General features: G+C 55.2%; 1 protein-coding gene across 2 annotated transcripts in view; it reads left to right on the forward strand.

Moving 5' to 3' along the window:
• Positions 1–16,637, forward strand: part of Bicra (BRD4 interacting chromatin remodeling complex associated protein) — a 71,367-nt gene extending 54,730 nt beyond the window's left edge. Inside the window, exons 8-15 of one of the 2 annotated variants that reach the window (XM_047528493.1) lie at positions 9,500–10,132; positions 10,246–10,426; positions 10,671–10,780; positions 11,598–11,659; positions 12,599–12,747; positions 12,900–12,994; positions 13,159–13,261; positions 14,695–16,637. In XM_047528493.1, coding sequence (XP_047384449.1) covers positions 9,500–10,132; positions 10,246–10,426; positions 10,671–10,780; positions 11,598–11,659; positions 12,599–12,747; positions 12,900–12,994; positions 13,159–13,261; positions 14,695–15,782 — 2,421 coding nt within the window. In that variant the 3' untranslated portion in view covers positions 15,783–16,637. The remainder of the gene's footprint in view (positions 1–9,499; positions 10,133–10,245; positions 10,427–10,670; positions 10,781–11,597; positions 11,660–12,598; positions 12,748–12,899; positions 12,995–13,158; positions 13,262–14,694) is intronic. The other variant, XM_047528494.1, reaches the window with a different exon arrangement.
• Positions 16,638–20,174: the final 3,537 nt, after the last annotated feature.

Genomic DNA, 20,174 nt, shown 5'->3' on the forward strand with positions numbered 1-20,174 from the left:
GGAAAATACTACTGTATATTGTTTTAATATGTATTTATTTTGTCGTGAATGAGGTCAGACAAGTTTTCAGAGGAAGAGTTATTCCTATGTTCTGTTCTATGAAATTGCTAATATCTTTTGCCATTTTGAAGTTTGGGTTGCTGGTCATCTTATTGTTGATTTATAGAAACTCTACAAGGAGTAAGGAAAATGAGCCGCTGTCTCGAGAGTATGAGTCGTAAGCGCATAAGAAGTCAGGGAGGCTAAATCTGTTGTTGGTATTTTATTAAGGTATAGTGACTTTTTTCCTAGTGTTGTTTTATATATGTTTTTTGTTCCACATGCAGTTTAAACTGCATTCAAAAAATTAAAATTATATTTGTGAGGCTTTAAAAAAAAAAAAAGAAGTCAGGGAGGGCCGTTGTCACTCTGCAGGAGTCAGGGCAAGGGACAGGTGGAAAGAAGAGAAGAGGGAGTGGCCTCAGCAGGGGCAGGTGGCAGGGTCAGCATGACCTTTGGCCTTGGTCTCGCTTTCCCACTCCTCCCTTGCCGTGTGACCTTGAACCACCTGGTTCTTTAGCCCTCCGCCAGGGGTCAGGGAGGGACAGCCAGGGGTCAGGGAGGGACAGGGCAGCCGTAGGTAGTGAATGAGGGAATCTGCTCAGCATACAGTAAGTATCCAGAAGCGTTTACTGTCCTTATTGTTCCTAGCTGTCATTGTTGTTGGGGGAGGCCTGGGGCCAGTGGCAGTCACCAAAGAGACACAGGGCCAGGACGGCACCATATCCTCTACCCCGTGGAGAAAGACAGGCAGGGGCAGGGGACGGGAGGTCCTGTTTCTAGAATGCGTGAGCTGAAGCTGCCTAGCTGGTGACTTCCTCTCTAGGCCACCCACCCTAGGGAACAGGAAGACCTGTGCACTGGTGGTTGTGGAGGAGGAGATATGTCCCAAGTGCGTGCTGTGTGCTGCTTGCTAGATTCTTTTCTACTCATTGCTAAGATGAGAGGCCACCCCAGTTTTCCATTACTGGCTTTGGCTCTCAGAACGCAGGACTTTTACTTTTAAAATGGAGAGTCCTGGAGTGACTTGGGAGGCCGAGGCAGGAGGATTACAAGCTCAAGGCCAGCCCCAGCAACTTAGCGAGACTTTATTTTGAGACAGAGGCTGGGGATATGGCTCAGTGGCTAAGCACCTCTGGCTTCAGGCCCTGGTACCAAAATAATAAATAAAATGAAATAGTCCCAGATGACCCAGATTGAGGGGGTCCCATCCTCCCCTGGCTCCTCCCTGGCCACTTCATCTGAGGCTGCAGCCCAGCCTGCTCCCCTGCCTTCTCCAAAGTGCTTATGTCTTTCTGCCCAACTGTGCGTGGTCTCTGTTGAGTAGCTTGCACCCTCTGCCATAATACCAGCTCTAGGAGAGAGTGGTGTCCCCAGTGCCCAGAAGTGCTTGGCAGGTAGCAGGTGCCCAGCGAATGGGGACACAGGAATGGAGGAACACTCAGCCTCTCAAGCTCCGTGTGGAGCCCGCCGCAGCGTGTGGAGGGGAGATGGCCTGCAGCCCGCGGACGCTGGTGGGCGCTGAGGGCAGCAGGACGCTGCTCGAGGGAGGAAACAGGAGGCGCAGGCCCGGCCGAGCCGGGGGAGAGGCGAGGGGACCCAGGGCCAGGATGGCACCACAGCCGATGGCTCCGAGCTGAGGAGGCAGGAGGGCACCGCACTCGGAAAGCCTGAGTCTGGGACGAGCTCGGCATGTCCCAGGAGCGGGAGGCGGTGGGGAGGGGCGAGGAGGGCCAGTTGGAGACCTCGCAGCTCCTGGGGCCATGAGGAGCTTGGGCCTGGAAAGGGCGGGCTCCTCCAGCGAGGCACCGCCTGCTCTGCTACTTGCCACAACCCCTCCACTTACCACTGGGAAGTGGTTTGTTGGAAGACAAGCGTGGAAATTGGGACCTCGAGGTGCCCAGGTGGACCTCCCGGGGACACGGGGCAGTGTCTCAGAGGCTGCGTGCTAGCAGAGATGAGGGAGAGAAGTGGAAGGGTTTGGGGGACAGTTTGGAAATGGTTTAGAGATTGGAGGCCTGAGGAAGAGGGGGTGGCAGTCACTCCACAGATGACCGCCTTTCTGTCCTCTCTTGGTGCCATCTGCACACTTCGCCAGCACCCTCTCGTTTAAACCCAAGGCGACCTCTCACTTACAGATGAGGAAATGGAGGCCCAGAGAGGTGGATTAGCTTGCCCAGGGCTGCCCAGCTGGTAAGGGGAGAGCCCGGATCCAACCCTGGCAGTTTGTGGCAAGAGATAGACCTGGGCGTGAGTCCCAGCTCTGCGTAACTGAGCTCTGGGAGGCACGGTTTCCTCGTCTGCAGAATGGGAGCGAGGCCGCTGAGGGACCGCATGATGGCTCTGCACAGCCAGGGCTCAGGACTGCAGCGATGCTCCCGGTGAGCTCGGACAGGCGGGTGTGGGTGTGAGCTGACAGTCACACGGGTCACCTGGGACAGTGCCTGGTGTTGGCCCTGTGCAGCCGTGCCTCCCAGGAGCCTGACGTGGTAGGGGGTTCTCCGGTGGTGGTTGGTGAGCAGGTGAGTGGATCAGTGGCCACTCACTTCGAGACGCATATGAGATTCCAGGCCGGAATCCCTCATTGTCTGACCTCTGAACTCTAACCCCGATGGGCTTGTGCAGACGGGAGCACCCACGCTGCAGTGTGCGTCCAACTTGGCTTCTTTAGCAGTGTATGTCGGAGCCCTGCCTTTCAGACTTGTGTTCACCACCCCACCCTGGATCAGAGTGCCACTTAACATCACCACTCAGGGCACACCTGAGCGTATGTGTCACTGGAGCAAAGGCTTCCCCAGTACCATGCGTGATGCATGACACTCTGTTCCATTCTCTTTCCTATGTTCTTCAGTGCTGATCACAGCCCACCAGGGTGACTTGAGTCATTGCCAGTGGTCACCATGAGCAGTGGGCACCCAGGGCTGAGGCACTGGGAGGGCTTGAGAGTCAGGAAGGGTGCTTGGAATCTCAACTCTGCTGCCTGCAGGCTCTGAAACTTTAGGCAAGTCCCTTACCTCTCTGTGCCTCAGGTTCCTTGTCTGTAAAAATAAGGATTACCGCAGCTACTTTATAGTTGCAAGGATTAAATAAATCAATATCTGTAATGCCCTTAGCTCAGGGTTGAGCACATGGAAAGAGTGTATACTGTATTTTGCTCTGGAGCAGAAATAGCCAGGCAAACTCTTTCTTTCCTGCTTTATTATTTAGCTATTTGCTTTTTCAGGCGAACTTGCTATAATGAGCCAGTGTATGCAGGTCATGTGCTCTTTGCTGTTGTGGAGAAGCAGCATAAACCAAGTAAACAGGCTTGGAATGTTCCAGTAAAACTCTCCAGACACTTAAATTTGGAATGTCATTTCATTTTCATGAGTCACAAAATACTATTTTATTTTAAATTTTCCCCCCAATCATTTAAAAATGTAAAAATTATTTTTTTTAATTTAATTTAATTTTATTATTATTTTTTAATTTTCTCACCACCTTTATTTAAAAAATGATTTATATTTTAAACATTATTGTATTTTTATACCTTTATTTTTATTTGCCTACTTTTATGTGGTACTGAGGATCGAACCCAGTGACTCACATACGCTTGGCAAGTGCTCTACTGCTGAGCTACAACCCCAGTCCCAATAATTTTTTTTTGTTTTTTTATTTGGTGGTACTGGGTTTTGAACTCGGGATCTCATGAATGTTAGGCAAGCCCTGCATCACTGAGATATGTCCCCAGCCTCCCCGTCCACTATTTAAAAAAAAAAAATTCTGAACACATCTCAGACCTACAGGAAGGTTTCAAGTCCAGGGCAGAACTGATTCCTGAACCATTTGAGAAGCTGTTTCCAGAATGCTGGGTGGGCTTCCAAGCCAGGGTCTGGGTTCAGAACCACGTGCTGTGCTGGGTCCTGGTGCCTGGACGTGTCGGTCTGGACTGGAGTGGTTTGCGTCGCCTGTCTCTCATAACCTTGAGTTTTCTGAAGAGGTCTGTTATTTTGTAGGATTCCCTTCTGTGTGCCAGTCCAACTGCCTGTGACTGGACGTGGATCTGCAGGAGTGCCCACGTGAGCTCGTGGTCACCAGACAGCCCGGGCCTTGGGGGCACCTTCTCACTTTGCTCCGGCTCTGGCACCAGGGAGCCTTGCCAGCCCAGTGCCCAGACCGTGTGTTTTTTTTTTTTTTTAAATTTTAAATCAGTTTTATTTTATACATGTTTAGATGGACTTATTTTGATATAATCTTAGCGTATTTTCACTTATTATCAATGATAAATTATACATACACATAATACACACATAGTACATCACTCGCTTTAAGAAAAAGTTCTTTCATAATTAATCTTACTGTTCTTAAGTTCATTTCTTTAAATGATATGTCAAGGTATAATTTCTTTTTATAAACAACATTTCTATTTTTAAGAAATACACGTTGGGTTAAAATGTCTTGTGCAATGTATCTAAAAATCAATTAGAATTCTCCATCTCAATAATTTAAGGATTAGGTTTCCCCAAAGCATGTATATTTGTTTTCCCAGTCTGTTTGTTTTTAATTTAACAGGGTGTTCTTCAAAGTTAGATCTCCAACTCTCCACACACTTCTTCAATATACATTTGTCTTTGTTCATGGTCCTTTGAATTTCCGAGTTCATCAGCTTTCCATCCATGTAACCAATTCCAGAAACAGATCATCTCAGTTTTGGAGGTTTCTGCCCTAGACCAGTTGGTTCCATTGCTTTGGGCCTGTGGTAAGGCAGCACGTCAGGATGGGGAGTGTGTATTGCCTCACCTTATGATAAGAAGTCTTTTAAAGAATTCATGTCCTCCCAATAGATCCGCAATGAAAAGTAAGCCTTTCCACATAGATCTTTGGGGGATGCTTAAGATCCAAATTATAGAAACTTCTATTCTTCATTCAAGTATTCAACAATGTCACCTAAAATCTTTGGTTTAGTGTTGGTGTTCTGTTTGGAATAGGTGCTTCATTTCATTACTTTATGATCTACATAAGGCCCTTAGGAAGAACAATGTACGGGAGGAAAAAGCTCATGACTTTTGAGGTCTCAATCCACAGATGGCTGACTCCATTGCTCTGTCCCTGAGGTGAGTTGGAACATCATGGTGGAAGACTGTGGTGGAGGAAAGCAGTTCAGGAGTTTCAGAGGTCTCAATCCGTAGATGACTGACTCCATTGCTTTGGGACAGAGGGGAGGCAAGCATCATGGCAGAAGCGAGTGGCAGAGGAAAGAAGCTCAGGACGTGGCACCAGGAAGCAGAAAGAGACTCTAAAAATTATTCTTATCTCATGGGACGTACAAAATGGTAGACCGAACCGGGCAACGGGCCAGATTTGGCCTATGGGCTATGGTTTGTGTCTCTTCTTTGATGTCTTTTTATTGGGGTTCATTATAGTTATCCCTCCACATCTGCAGGGGAATTGGTTCCAAGACCCCCACGCAGATACCAAAAATCTGCAGGTGCTAAGTCCTGTCCATAACTTAGCGCGGTATTTTCAGCTTTGTATTTTTGCAGTGTGGGGGCTGGAACCTAGGGCCCATGCATGCTGGGCAGGTGCTCCACCACTGAGTGGCACCCTCGCCCAAAGGGCATGTCCTCTCCTGTGCTCTAGATGGCTGCTAGGTGACTTACAATGCCTAAGACAGTGTCCATGCTCTTTAAGTAGTTGTTACACTGCATTTTTCAGGGAATAATAAGAAAAAAAAGTCTGTATATGTTCAGTGCAGACAGAATTCTTTTATAAATACCTTTTTCTCCACTCTCATTTGGTGGACTCTGGAGATGTCACAAGGCCAACTCGCTGTCTGAATCCCTGGGATTTATTTATTCATTTCCTTCTTCATGACTATTCTAGATAGTTTCCTTGTCACAATTAACAGACAACACATATAAATATCCCAGAATCTGCGCCTGAACCAATCTGCAGGGTTGGTTCTAGAAAAAGAACTGTGGGATCCAGAGCAGAGCCCTTTCCAAACATTATAAGTAAAGTGTAACCTGGTTGCCCCTGTGCCAGATCGGGCCTCCGAGGGCTTCCTGTGCAGCCCACCAGCATCAGATCAGGGCCGGCTTGCTCTTCCCCAGCTGGAAGACACCAGTCCCCTGTCCTCTTCTCTAATTGTGCATGAGGCCAAGCATCTTGCTGTCCGCATGTGGACAGTTGGAGTATCTTGGTAAATGTTCATGTGGTGGTGTTTTTAAAAATGATTGTCCTGGGTGCAGCTTAGTGGTAGTGTACCCTAGGTTCAATCCCCAGCACCAGGGCAGAAATTGTGTGTGTGTGTGTGTGTGTGTGTGTGTGTGTGTGTACGCGTGTATACACATATACACACACACACACATGTAAACATGAAAATATTATGCTTATCTAGAAAATTTAGGAGATACAGGAAAACCAAAAGAAACATACCCCCCGTCATGGCACCACGTGGGTACAGTTGGTCACATCGTGCATTTCTTCTTAAGTCAGGACAGAACATGTCACCCTGGCCCTGCCTCCCAGCCCACTGCTGCCTTGGCCCCTCCAGGAAACTACAGTAACTCGTTCTGTACACCCTCCAGTTCCTTGTGTGTGCGCAGCCAACAGAAGTGCTGCTTTCCCTTCTCTCCTCTTGGTCCCCAGGTTACGCTTCATATGGGGAGGCAGCCGGGGCGCACATCCTGGCCCCAGGTACAGTCTGGAAACCTCCCTCTGTGGGGATGGTGGGATTCATTTCCCCAGTACATGCCATGCTGGTGGGCACTGGGCTGCCCCCAGGCTTCAGCCCTCCACGTGGAACTGCAGGAAGCACCGCTTACCTGCCACGTTCCACATGTGGCGGTGTCTTCTTGGAAGCTTGTTGGCTGGAGTAAAGCAGGTGTGCACCGACAATTTGATCACTCCTGGTGAACTGCATTCCTCTGGGGTCGTGGCAGACTGTCCAGTGTAGACAATGTGCATGAATGTCTTTACTGGACCCTTGACTCCTTCCTAAGTGATGAGTTAAAACCTGTTGCTCTGAGGTGCTCTTGATGTGCATTTCTCTTAATCCAAGTGAGGTTGAACATCTCTTCCAATACTTGAGCCTTATGTGTTTTCCTTTCTCATCATATCCTTTGTCCCATTTTTCTTATCTGGTTGTTATTTTAGTGCTTTCTAGAGGCTCTTTGTATATGAAAGAAATGAGCTTTGTGCTCTGAATCACAAATAATCTCCCCAGTGTGTCATTCGACTTGTGACTTAAGTCTGTGGTAAACATGTGTGTCTCTGCATTTTTAATGAGAATGAAGGACATTTAAATTTTGTATTTTTAAACTTTCCATTTTAAAGTAATTTCAAACAAACAAAAAAATCAGAACTAGCACAAAGAATACCAAGGAGTTCTTTATTCTTTAACCAGATTTGTTAGATATCTATTGCTGTGTGATAAATGACCCCTAAAACTTAGCAGCTTAAAACAACAAGCATTAGCACATCTCACAGTTTGAGTCAGAATCTGGCAGCAGCTTGGCCTGGTGGTCAGGCTCTCATGAGGTTGTGGTCAAGATGTCGGCTGGGGCTGCAGTCACTAGACTCCACTAGGCTGGGAATCCAGTTACAGGCTCTCAGGTGGCTCCCTGAGGGGCCTCTCCCAAGGTCAGGCCCTCACAGGCCACATGTAGCTTCCCCCAGGGGAGGAGAGCAGGGCCAGGGCTGCTCAGAGTTGCAGTCCTTTTTATGACCGAGTCTGGGAAGTGACATTTGCCATTCCAGATTCCACTGGCCACAGACCACCCCTGGTTCAGTGGAGGAGGGGATCGTTGGGGCCGTCTTGGAGGCTGGCCGTCCACCCTGTGGGCCCATGTGTCAGTCGTAGCCTGAGCTCTCACCGCGCATGCCCATTTCGTCCTCGGAGTCGTCTGGACAACACGCCCCCTTGACCCTTTAGTATCTCAGTGTGCTATCTCGGCCCTGGCGACGGGGCACCCTCTTACTTTACCATCATACTGTTGTCAAAGTCAGTAAGTGCAGATTGGATGCAGTGCCAGTGTCCACTCTGCTGTCCACAATCCACTTTAACCCCGTGCCTTATCCTTCGGTTCCCCGAGGCTCTCCAGCGCCTCCCTGTGGAAGGCGTGTGGAGTGAGTGGCCAGCTCTCTGGTTCCCCTATAGATCTGCCCCACTGCCGCTGGCCCTCTGAGGTGTCCCTTTTCCCTCCTGTGAGTACTGCGACGGTGGGAGTCCCTGCAAGCAAGTGCCTGAATGTTCTTTTATTTCTCTTTCTCTTTTTTTTGTGGTACTGGGGACCAAACCCAGGGCTTCACACATGCTGGGCAAGTGCTGTACCGCTGAAGTACACTCCCGGCTCTTTTTCCTCTTGAATTTTAAAAGTGAAACAGGAGGTCAGAAATGTCCCTGGAGGGCACTGACTCACCCCTGCCTGTGGGTTCCTGGTGCCGGATGCCTCTGTCTCCCCACCAGGCCCCTTCCCGGTTTGCTTTATCACAGATTCCTGGGGGAGAGTTACCAGGCTCACAGTCCTAAGCTGCCTTGTGGAGGGTTACCTTGGGGACTGTCCCATCAGCCACGGTAGAGAGCTGGGCTGCCCCCGACCTCTCCTTGTAGGTGGTACTTCTTTAGGAAAGGTGTCTGAATTGTTTGGTTATTTTCATTGTGTTTTGTCTTTGAATTGTCCCCAAGTTATTCAGAGCCAAGCTTGGAAAGGATGCTGGAAGGGTCCCAGATTTGCAGGACAAAACTAGTGGTGACTGAAACCGTGCTGTCCTCACGGGAGGTCCACGGCGAGGCCCAGCTTTGGAACATGGCAGCATCGAGTGGCCTTTGGCAGGTCCCCTTAGCCCCCTGGCCCTGAGTCCCCTTCAGTCAGCTTTGGGAAGTGCCTCAGCAGTCGCTGAGTGGTGTCAGGCAGAGAGACGGGGCCCAGGACCCACCTGCCAGTGTCTCCCACCTGCGTGGCTGTGAATCCGGCCCAGCCAGGCCCCACAGCTGCCCTGCCCTCAGCTCCACGGCCCAGGCCCGGTGCCCACAGCCCGGCCACAGCGCAGCACTGCGCTGTCCCTCGGCCAAGCCCTGGCGGCGCTGGGTGCTCTGCTCTGTTCCTGCTGCTCCCCGCTCCTGGCCTGCACCTCACGCTGGGCTGGGGGCTGCCCCTGCCGTCTGCCACTGCTTCCTCGCTGCTGCCCACCCCAACCCCGCAGGACTTGCCTTCATCTGGGAGGGGGCAGAAGAGGGGAGGGCAGAGGGCAGGGAAATGTGGGGGAGACAGGTGGGGGGGCTGGGGGGGCGTGTGGGGGTGGGGACAGGGAGAAGGTGGAGAACTGAGTGGACGGGAGGAGTAGCCGCGTGGGGTCCTTCTCAGGACAGGTAGGCACAGAAGGGGGTTCGGTGGGGTGGCTGGGGCCTCAGTCCTTGGAGCAGTGGGACCCAAGACTGGTTCTGACCCCTGCCCCTCCCTCTCCCTCCCCTGCCCAGATCCCAGCAGCGGCTCCACTGAAGGGCCCCGGCCCCTCCTCGTCCCCCTCACTACCTCACCAGGCCCCTCTGGGAGACAGCCCCCACCTGCCCTCCCCGCACCCCGCCCGGCCCCCCTCCCGCCCCCCCTCCCGCCCCCACTCCCGCCCCCCCTCCCAGCCCCAGAGCTTGTCTCGTCCCCCCTCGGAGCCAGCCCTGCACCCTTGCCCCCCACCCCAGGCGCCCCCCACTCTGCCTGGCATCTTCGTTATCCAGAACCAGCTGGGCGTACCCCCACCGGCCAGCACCCCAGCCCCTACTGCCCCAGGCCCACCCCAGCCCCCGCTGCGGCCCCCTTCCCAGCCACCTGAGGGGCCGCTGCCCCCCGCCCCCCACCTCCCGCCTACCTCCACCTCCTCCATGGCGGCCTCCTCTGAGACGCCCGCCAGGTTGCCAGCCCCCACGCCTCCTGACTTCCAGCTCCAGTTCCCGCCTGCCCAAGGGCCCCACAAGTCCCCCACCCCCCCGCCGACCCTTCATCTGGTCCCCGAGCCTACCGCGCCCCCCCCACCGCCTCCTCGGACCTTCCAGATGGTGACCACCCCCTTTCCAGCGCTGCCCCAGCCGAAGGCTCTTCTGGAGAGATTCCACCAGGTAACGGAAGGCAGGGGTGCTGCCGCCCATCCCCACCCTTCTGCTTTACGGCTCCCTCGTCCCGCCCTGGTGGTCTGACCACCCCCACCCTCAACCACCTGTCCCCTCCTCAGGTGCCGTCCGGAATCATTCTCCAGAACAAGGCTGGGGGGGCTCCCACTGCCCCGCAGACCTCCACCAGCCTGGGGCCCCTCGCCAACCCCACGGCCTCTGTGCTGGTTAGTGGGCAGGCCCCACCCGGGACCGCCACCGCCTCCAGCCTCCCCACTGCCCAGGCACCCATGGCCACCACAGGTAGGAGAGGAGCCCACACAGGAGAGGCCTGGGCTGAAGGCTGGGGGCTGGGGCAGAGCTGTGGGGTGTGCCAGCCCAGGTGCCACCCAGGCCTCACGGGCCACAGGCAGCTGGTGGGGGCAGGGCTCGTTGCCCTGGTCCAGCGCTGTGTGTCCACTAAGATGGCGGGGTGCAGCAGGGGAGCACACATGAGGAGGGCCTTCGTGCCAGTGACCCCTGGGCCTCGTCTCCCTGCCCCGCCCAGGCCTCCCTCCTCTTCTTCCTGCCGAGAGCAAAGCTTTTGCCAGCAACCTCCCGACCCTGAGTGTGGCCAAGGCCGCTGCATCCGGGCCAGGGAAGTCCTCCGGGCTGCAGGTAAGAGGCCCTGGGAGCAGGGCTAGTGCAGGACTGGGGCGTCATCCGGGAACAGGGAGGCAGGGCCAGGGGGCAGGAAGAACTAGGACCCGGACTCTGAAAACAGGTGGGCAGGAAGGGGCAGATGGGACCCCTGACCAAGCTTTAGAGGTCAAAGCCAAGACGGATAGACGGGTACCAGGACGACCGGGTGACAGTACAAGGACTGGTCCCAGGGTGGGAGTAGCTGACAGGGACGAGGGACAGAGTCAGGACTCCAGGCAGATCTGCAGGTCGGGTGAGGCAGGGACGCCAGGACCAGAATGGCCGGCAAGGCGAGGCAGGCTGGCCTGCAGACCTGGGAGATTTCAGGGCAAGCGTGAGCGGGCAGGCCAGGGGCCAGGACACCCAGAGTAAGTGGAGATGACCGGATTTGCCAGAGGCAGAGGAAAGTCAGGGGACAAGCCAAGGAGGTCAGGATGAAGAGATCTAGAAGAAACAGGCGCAGCGGGCTGGGCGGGCAGACATGCAGATGGAGGGCCACACATCAGTGACCCAGGAGTGGGGTCCACTGAGGAAGGAACAGAGACAAGCCTGTGCGGGGAGCAGAGGGGTCCCAGGTGGAGATGCAGAGGGCTTAGGCCAGCTCGCCACCTTCTTCCCGTCCCCAGCTACAGCCCAGAGCCAGTTCCCCTGCAGGCTTCTTTGAGAGGCTGGGGTCCTGCAGCTGGGACCAGGACCCCTGCCTCACCTGTGCCCCAGACTGGAGGGGGAAAGCAGGCCCGGGCCGGGGAGGGCGACCCCGTCATGCTTGTAGCTTGTCTCCTTCCCTCCCCAGTACGAAAGCAAGCTGAGCAACCTGAAGAAGCCCCCCACGCTGCAGCCCAGCAAGGAGGCCTGGTGAGTGGCAGCCGCCTGTCCTGTGCCCAGCCTGTGCCCAGCCCCTGCTACCCCAGGTCTCCACCCCTCAGGAGTCTCTCCCCTGCCCCCCCAGGCCCTGAGTTTCCCTCTCTGGAGAAAGGAGTGCTGTGGAGAGGGTGTGGGGGAGGGTTGGCTGGACACTGTGGCTGTGGCTTCAGGGGGCAGCAGCTTGGTCTCAGGGCCTCAGACTTGTTGAACCCGGCAGGGTGAATGGAATCGAGCGATGGGCAGGTGGGTGTCAGAGCTGGGTGGTGCAGGTGAGGGCGCCTGGCTCAATGGGGAGGTGTGTGTTTTGAGAGGCAGAAAAGAGTAGGTGGGAGGTGGACACTTGCGGGTGGTGGGTGCTGAGTGCGTGGGACGTGCCCAGTGCTTAGACCTGCTAGGTGCCGGAGCACAGCCGTGACAGGACCAGGTTCTCTGCCCTGGGTGTGCCAGGCCTGCTGGGCTTCTGCAAAGATGGAGATGGGCCCTGGCAGGAGGCAGTCCCATGATAAGGACGCAGCCGCTGTGGCAGGTGCCGTGTCAGAAGACAGCAGCCAGGGGGAGAACAGGATCCTGCCACCCACCCACCACCTCCCTGCTGCCCCAGAGGGCTCTGGGGCTAGGGGCAGGTGGACAGGAGATCGAATAGCTTCCAGTCCTTGACTCTCCTGTGTACTTGGGGCAGGAATGACTCCTGTTACCTTTCGGGGCCTCAGTTTCCCCTTCTGTAAAACGAGGGTGATGGTTGCACTGTTGCCTTTGGTTGGTAGCCAGGGAGTCAGTAAGATGGAGCCTGGGTTGGGCAGGTGTCAGCACAGGCTCCCACTGCAGGGTCCTTCCCCTTTCTGTTCCTCTGGGCTGGGCCTGGGGCTGCTTGCCCCTGGCCCTCACCCTCCTCTGTGTGTATGGTCTCTCCCCACCCCTTCCTGCCCCCAGTTTCCTGGAGCATTTGCACAAACATCAGGGCTCGGTCCTGCACCCCGACTACAAGACAGCCTTCCCCTCCTTCGAGGACGCCCTGCATCGCCTCCTGCCCTACCACGTCTACCAGGGCGCCCTCCCCTCCCCCAACGACTACCACAGAGGTGAGGCCTCCCCACGGTGCCCTCGACTCCAGGCCCTGGTGGGGGCAGGAGGCCACAGGATAGAGACGGAGGAACGCATGCGCACTTGACCTGTGGTCCCAGCTCAATCTGCGCCCTCATCTCTGGCCCCCTGTCACTTCTCTTCCTGGCAGTGGACGAGGAGTTTGAGACGGTCTCCACGCAGCTGCTGAAGCGCACCCAGGCCATGCTTAATAAATACAGGCTCTTGCTCCTGGAGGAGTCCCGGGTAAGGTCCACGCCCCCGTGCCCGCCCGCTAGTGACCTGGTTCCTTTCCTTCGCTTCCCCTAGCGAGCAGGGAGGTTGGAGGCAGGCAGGTGGGCAGACCCCAGGACTCCCACAAACCCACTCTTGCTCCTTAACTTGCTGTGTTCTCTTCTCTACGCCGCCAGAGGGTGAGCCCCTCAGCCGAGATGGTAATGATCGACCGAATGTTCATTCAGGAGGAGAAGACCACCCTTGCCTTGGATAAACAGCTTGCCAAGGAGAAGCCGGGTGAGAGGGGAGGGGAGGGAGCAGTGCCCCTGACCCCACGCGTGTAGCGTGTAGTAGAATTATGCTGTAACCTGGCTGGGCTGCGTGGCCCTACCTGACTCCACCACTAGGCGGCGCCGCCTTCCTGCGTGGCGGGCTCACCTGAGACCGGGTGCCTTGGCACTGCTTCCGCTTCCTATCTCACTGTTCATGCGCATGTTCATTTGTCCCCCTGGATCCCAGGATGAGGGAGTATTCTGCCATTCCCCGAGAGCAGGAGAACTGGGGCACGCCCCACACAGGTGCCATCCTGTGTCTGGGCTTGAGAGCGAGCAGCCTTTTGTTGGCCCTTTCAGTGCCTCTCACAAGCCTCACCCTAGTGGCTGCAGGAAAGGGTGCTGTCAAATCCTAGCCATGGTCTTTCCAAAGTGTCCCCTTAGCCCTCGCGCACGTTCGAATCTCACCACCTCCAGAGCTTCCCTGGAGAAAAGCACTGTCCCTGTACTCTGCCACCAACATGGGATCTCCTTCTGCTTTATTGAGCTCTGGACCTTATTTTTATTTATTGACTTTGTGTATGTGTGATGCTAGGAATCAAACTCAGCATCGTGATGAACCTTAGTTTTTAAAAAAGTAGCAATTGGTACTTAAAAGAGACCTGGGTGCGAGGGGCGGTGGTAGTGAAGTGGGACGGGAGCTCCTGGGGGGTTCTTCCCTAACCAGACCATAACTACCTGGTTCAGACCCAGCTCGGGCACTTAACTGGCCATGTGACCTTGGCAAGTTACTTAATGTCACATTGTCTCTTTTCTCACCTGTAAAGTGGGAGACTCTGTTACCAGTATACAATCCCTTAGTGAAACCCTGGGGGCCCTGCTGGAGAGGTTTAGGCCTTCAGGAGGGTGACACGGCACCTAGACTGGGTCTGACGGGCTCAGGGAGGCAGCCTGTGAGCACACACGTGAGCATTTCTGCAGTGGGTGAGATGGGCGTCCAGGCTGCGTGGGATTAGTCCTCACATCACTGCAGACCAGGTTTCTCCATCAAATAAGATACCTCGTCCCTCCACATTAAAAAAAAAAAAAAAAAATGTATTTATGCTCATATGCGGAACAGTGCAGTCCAATAGCCTGTTATATGTGCTGGCCAGTATGCTGGAATGTGGTCGGTGTGACTGAGGAACTGCACTTTGGGCTTTATATTCTTTTAATTCTTTCAACTCTTAAAAGGCCCCTGTGGCCCCTGTTGGAGACTGCAGTTGTAGTTTAGGGAGGGCTTGGGGATTATTGATGCTGTCGCCCGGGCCCTGTGTCCTCAGGATTTGCAGAATCAAGACCTCAGCCCAGGCCTGCAGACAGCAGGTGCTCAGTGACACCAGCAAATCTTAGCTCTGCTCCTCCGGCCTCGTCTCTCTCCTAACTCCCGTGGGTTTTCTCTGCCCTCTGATTCTGCAGACGAGTATGTGTCTTCCTCACGCTCCCTTGGCCTCCCTGTCTCAGCCTCTTCCGAGAGTCATCGGCTACCTGGGCACGGCCCGCCATCGTCCTCAGCTTCCGGGGCCTCTGCCCAGCCCCCTCCGCATCTGCCCACCAAGCTCGTGATCCGGCACGGTGGGGCGGGCGGCTCCCCGTCAGTGACCTGGGCCAGGGCGTCGTCCTCCCTGTCCTCTTCATCCTCGTCCTCTGCGGCCTCATCCCTGGACGCGGACGAAGATGGCCCAATGCCCTCCCGTAACCGCCCACCTATCAAGACCTATGAAGCCCGGAGCCGCATCGGCCTCAAGCTCAAGATCAAGCAGGAGGCGGGGCTCAGCAAGGTCGTGCACAACACGGCCCTGGACCCCGTGCACCAGCCCCCGCCGCCGCCCCCCGCCGCCCTCAAGGTGGCCGAGCCCCCGCCACGGCCCCCACCGCCCCCGCCGCCCACTGGCCAGATGAACGGCACCGTGGATCACCCGCCGCCGGCCGACCGCAAGCCTGCCGTGCCGGCCGCCCACTGCCCACGCCTGCCGCTGCGGAAGACCTACCGCGAGAACGTCGAGGCGCCCGGCGGGGCCGCGGAGGGCGCGGGCAGGGCCCGGGGCAGCAGTCCCGCACCGCTGCCCACCAAAGTGGACGAGGCCACCAGTGGGCTCATCCGCGAGCTGGCCGCCGTGGAGGACGAGCTGTACCAGCGCATGCTGAAGGGCGCTCCGCCCGAGCCGGCCACAGGGGCCGGGCAGGGCGCGGGCAGCGGGGATCCAGGCTGGGAGGCGCCCCCACTGCCCCCTGCCAAGCGGCGCAAGTCCGAGTCCCCTGACGTGGACCAGGCCAGCTTCTCTAGCGACAGCCCGCAGGACGACACGCTCACCGAACACCTCCAGAGCGCCATCGACAGCATCCTGAACCTCCAGCAGGCCCCCGGCCGGACGCCCGCACCCCCCTATCCCCACGCCGCCCCCGCGGCGGTCACACCCAGCTCCCCGTCGCCTCTGCACAGGCCCGAGGCCTACCCACCCTCCAGTCACAACGGCGGCCTCGGCGCCAGGACGTTGAACAGATAACACCGGGCTGGTCCTCCTCCAGGGGCAGTGGGCTCCCACCTTGGCCCCCTGGGGGACTCGAGCCGGGGATCCCCTGACAGTTCTTCTTGCCTAAGTTATTTGAGTCACAAAGGCCTCCTCCCCCGCCTCCTGCCACTCGCGGGCAGGGTGGGGCGTGGGCTGGGGGAGAGGGCTGCCATGGAGAGTGGAGGGGCTGTCCTGGTGTCAGTTCTTGCTTCTTCCCACTTTCTGCCACAGCCCGCCCCTGTCTGGGGACACGTGCGAGTGTTTGCCTGGGACGGGGGCGCCTGGTGGTTCCCACTGCTCACATCTGGGCACCCGTATGTGTGGATTCACAGATCTTGGCCAAGCGCACTTGGGGCTGGGAGGGTCCAGATGCACCCAGCCTCTCCCCCGCGCCCCCCACAGGCTGTAAAAGGAAAGCGGAGAAGAGGGGCGGGAGCCAGTGACCCAGACCACCGGCCTTGCATCGTGGTGTGCGTGTCCAGCTCCGTGCCTGGCGTCTCCGTGTGTGTGTGTGTGTGTGTGTGTGTGTGTGTGTGTGTGTGTGTGCGCGCGCGCACGCGCGCAGGTTCTCGCGCGCAGGTGAGAAAGGTTTCCACACGCTCCCATCCCTCCACTTTGAAATCTGAGCAACAGAAAACTGGGGGCCCCTTGCCCCCTCCCCAGCCGTCTTCCCTGCTCTTCCTGCCTCCAGCTGCCCGCGCCACATTTTGAAATCTCGGAGACAAAACTAGTACTGTAAGATAAATTTTTTTGTACTGTATTTATTGTGTATAACGATTTTTTTAAAGGAGAATTCTGTACATTTAGAACTCTTGTAAATTAAAAACTGATCCTTTTTTTAAAACTGTACTTACGCCCCTTCCGCCCCGTTGCTTTGCGGGGGGTGGGGTTGGGGTTTGGGAGCTAGGCCTGCGTGGGAGGGGTGGGGAGGGATTTCCGACATCCCATTTTTTGAGCTCCTTCTGGATACCAGGCCCCCGGGTACGGCATGAACAAGACAGAGAAGACCCTTTGAATTGGTGATCAGAAGAGGCAGAGCCTGTTCACTAACAGGCACGCCCAGGGCAGGCAGTTCTTAACATCCTGGGTCAGGTTCTCTGATCTCCATAAACACTCCGTGGGAGAAAGGGGCCTGGGAACCTCTGGCCACCATACTGCCATCAGCTGATCCCTATGTCTTATGTTCATTCCTGTTTGTTTGGTACTGGAGATTGAACCCAGGGTGCTTAACCACTGAGCCTTATCCCCAGCCCGTTTTATTTTTTATTATGAGATAGTCTCACTAGGTTGCTTAGGGCCTTGCTAAATCGCTGAGGCTGGCCTCAAACTTCTGATCCTCCTGCCTCAGTCTCCCGAGTCACTGAAATTACAGGCGTGTGCAGCTACACCCAGAGTATGTTGCTGTTTAAATTTATCTTTTAAAATGTATACAATCAGCTCTCCACATCCCTGGGTTTCCCATCTGTGGATTCAGCCAACAGGATAGAAAATTCTTCTGTTAAAACTGCATCCTTACGAAACATGTACAGACATTTTTTTATTGTCACTATTTCCTAAACCATGCAGCAAGACAACCATAAAATAGCATTTACATTGCTCCAGATAAGGACTGGTCGTCTAGAGATGATGTGAAGCGTACAGGAGGACGTGCATAATTATACGCAGACACTGCCATTGTATATCAGGGACTCGAGTAGGCGAGGGTATAGGGATCCACAGGGGGTCCTTGCAACCGTCCGCAAGGCTAGCCAGGGTTGCCTGTGCCGCGGACTCCCTGGCACTGAACCCAGCCAACAGCGTGGAACTAGTGCCTGGGGCGCTTAGCCATCTCCCTTCCAAGAGGCGCCTCCCAGCCTTGCACTTGGTTACTGAGGCAGCTCTCCAGTTCTCCACTTGGGGCATTTTAAACAGCGAATCACCCCAAAAGCACCAAAATGTGGAAAATGTGGTACCACATAAAAGGGCGCTTGCTGGCAGTGTGAGCACTGAAAGAGGAAGGAAGGCAGGGTCGTCTACTCTTCCACCTTGCCTGGGAACACGTGTGGGGCTGACTCGCCATTTTGCAGCCCTCCGAGTGTTGAGTGCCGAGAGTATTGACTTCAGGCATACAAAGAAATTTTGGCGAGTAGGTGGATTCACAAATATGGCTGCCGAAATCCTAAAGGTGGCTGTATCCAACAGTGACAAGTAAAATCAAGGCATGTTGGTCTCCCTGGACTTCTGTAACAAAATGCCACAGGCTGGGAGGCTTGACACAACGGCTTAACACAACGCCCATTCTCAACGGAGTTACCCTTTGTGTAAACTAGAAAAAGGTGCCCCTTTCTCCTGCACTCCTCCTGGATTTGGGAGGTGAGCAGGATGCTAACCCCCTCTCACCCAATTGGAGTGACTTGTGCAGTGAACAACCTGTTCAATTGCACATGACATTTCTCAGCATCAGGTGGCAAGGGAGGTTACATTAGAGCAGAGCTGTGCATGAAATATAGCGGGGAATAACGGGGGGTCTTTGGCCTAAGAGCATCTAAGACTCAAGGAACAGCAAACAGCAAGGTGACCAGTGTGGCTGGAAACCAGGGAGCAAGTGGCAGAGGGCAGAGGTAGGTCAGGAGGGAACAAAGGAATGCCACAGACTGGGTGGCTTGACGCAACGGCTTAACACAACACCCATTCTCAACGGAGTTACCCTTTGTGTAAACTAGAAAAAGGTGCCCCTTTCCCCGCTAGGACCTGCAGCTCCCGGGAATGCCTTGGCTGTTACTCCGAGAGGGGACCACAGCAAGCTTCCGAGCCTTGGAGGACAGTGAGCTGACTAGGTTCACAGGCGCCCTCTGGCGGCCAAGTGGGGAAGAAGCGGAGAGGGGCGAGGGCAACCCACCCAGGCCGCGGCGGCGGCGGCGGTGCCTGGACCAGGGCGCTGCGCCCTTGTTCTCTGCAGACCCCTGGGGTTGTTTGTCGGTGGGAAGCTGCTAAATGGGATCTCAGAGGGATAGGTTAGCCCGCTTCCTAGCTCTAACGGACTCCTTCCTCGTGTGAAAGAAAGCATCGTGGGGAAAGGCAGTTCTCCACGTCCCTGGATCCCAGGACTCTGCCCCCTGATGGCCACATTCAGAGGTGGGCCTCTGTTCTGGAAGGGTGACTGCATGACGCCCGAGCCGAGGAAGGCGGTGACTAACGTTCCATGAACATAACCTCGTGGGCTCTCTTGTTCGAGCTCAGGGCAGCCTCTGTGGAGGAATCCGAAGCCCCGTCTCTTGGGTGAGGAGACAGAGGCCGGAAAGATGCAGGAAGCGGCGGTTTGAGTTGCAAGTGGTCGACCCAAAGCGCAGGTTCTTCACCTTGGTTTTCTGGGAGCCAAGCGCCAACAAGAAGCTACAAAATAAGCTTCTTTGCTCCCAGATCCCCCCGCAGCAGCTTGGTGGCTTTCTGTGTGTGTGTGGGGTCCCCCTTCCCATGCTGAACCATCTGGATAAATCAGGAGGCCCTGGGCTACTCCATGGCTCAGGGAACAAGGACACAGATCAGGATTCGAACCCAAGATAGACAGCATCCAAATGTTAGCCACTAAAATCCCGACACGCTGGCTGGCATCTCCACCCATTTCTTAAAAATTTTTGCTTTTTAAAAAATTGTGGTAAAATGTACATAATGCACAGCTGACCAGAGGGACCATTTTTAAGCATCCGGTGCAGTGGTAACTTGATCCCCAGGTAACCACATTCTGCTTTGTGTCTCTATGACTCTGGCTCTTCCCTCCCTGTGAGTGGACTCACACAGCAACTGTCCTTGGGTGACGGACCTGTTTCACTTGGTGTAATTTACTCAAGGTCCATCCATGTGAGGTATGTGTCAGATTTTGACAGATGGAGAAGGAGGGGGCCAGAAAAGGAGAACAAAATAAAAATGAGAAGACATCTTGGGGAGAGGGACCCCAGAGGCTGCGAGGACATCAAGGGAATTTGAACAGCAACCCCTGGAATAGAATCCATGTTTCAGGAAACGGGGACAGAGATACAGGCAGGCAGGACAGCTCCCGGGCTATTCAGGGCTCAGTCACACTGATGGAGAAGGGTACTGTCAACACTCCAGAGATCCCTCCTAGGGTGTGTGTGCGCATGCACGCTGGGAGCCGGGGTTGCACATGCTAGACAAGCACTCGACCACGGAGTTACATTCCCAGGCCACAATCTTAGAATATTTGCATCACCCCAATTATGTATGTTATTGTATTCAACTAAGCAAATATTTCCTATGTAAATATTAAAGAGTTTGTTTATAAATTAAAAGTTTTGCTGGGTGTGGTGGCCGCACCTAGAACCCCAGGAAGCTGAAGCAAGAGGATTACAAGTTTTAGGCCAGTCTAGGCAGCGTAGCTAGAACCTGTCT

Source organism: Sciurus carolinensis, chromosome 16 (assembly GCF_902686445.1).
Source record: "Sciurus carolinensis chromosome 16, mSciCar1.2, whole genome shotgun sequence".
Taxonomy (NCBI): domain Eukaryota; kingdom Metazoa; phylum Chordata; class Mammalia; order Rodentia; family Sciuridae; genus Sciurus; species Sciurus carolinensis.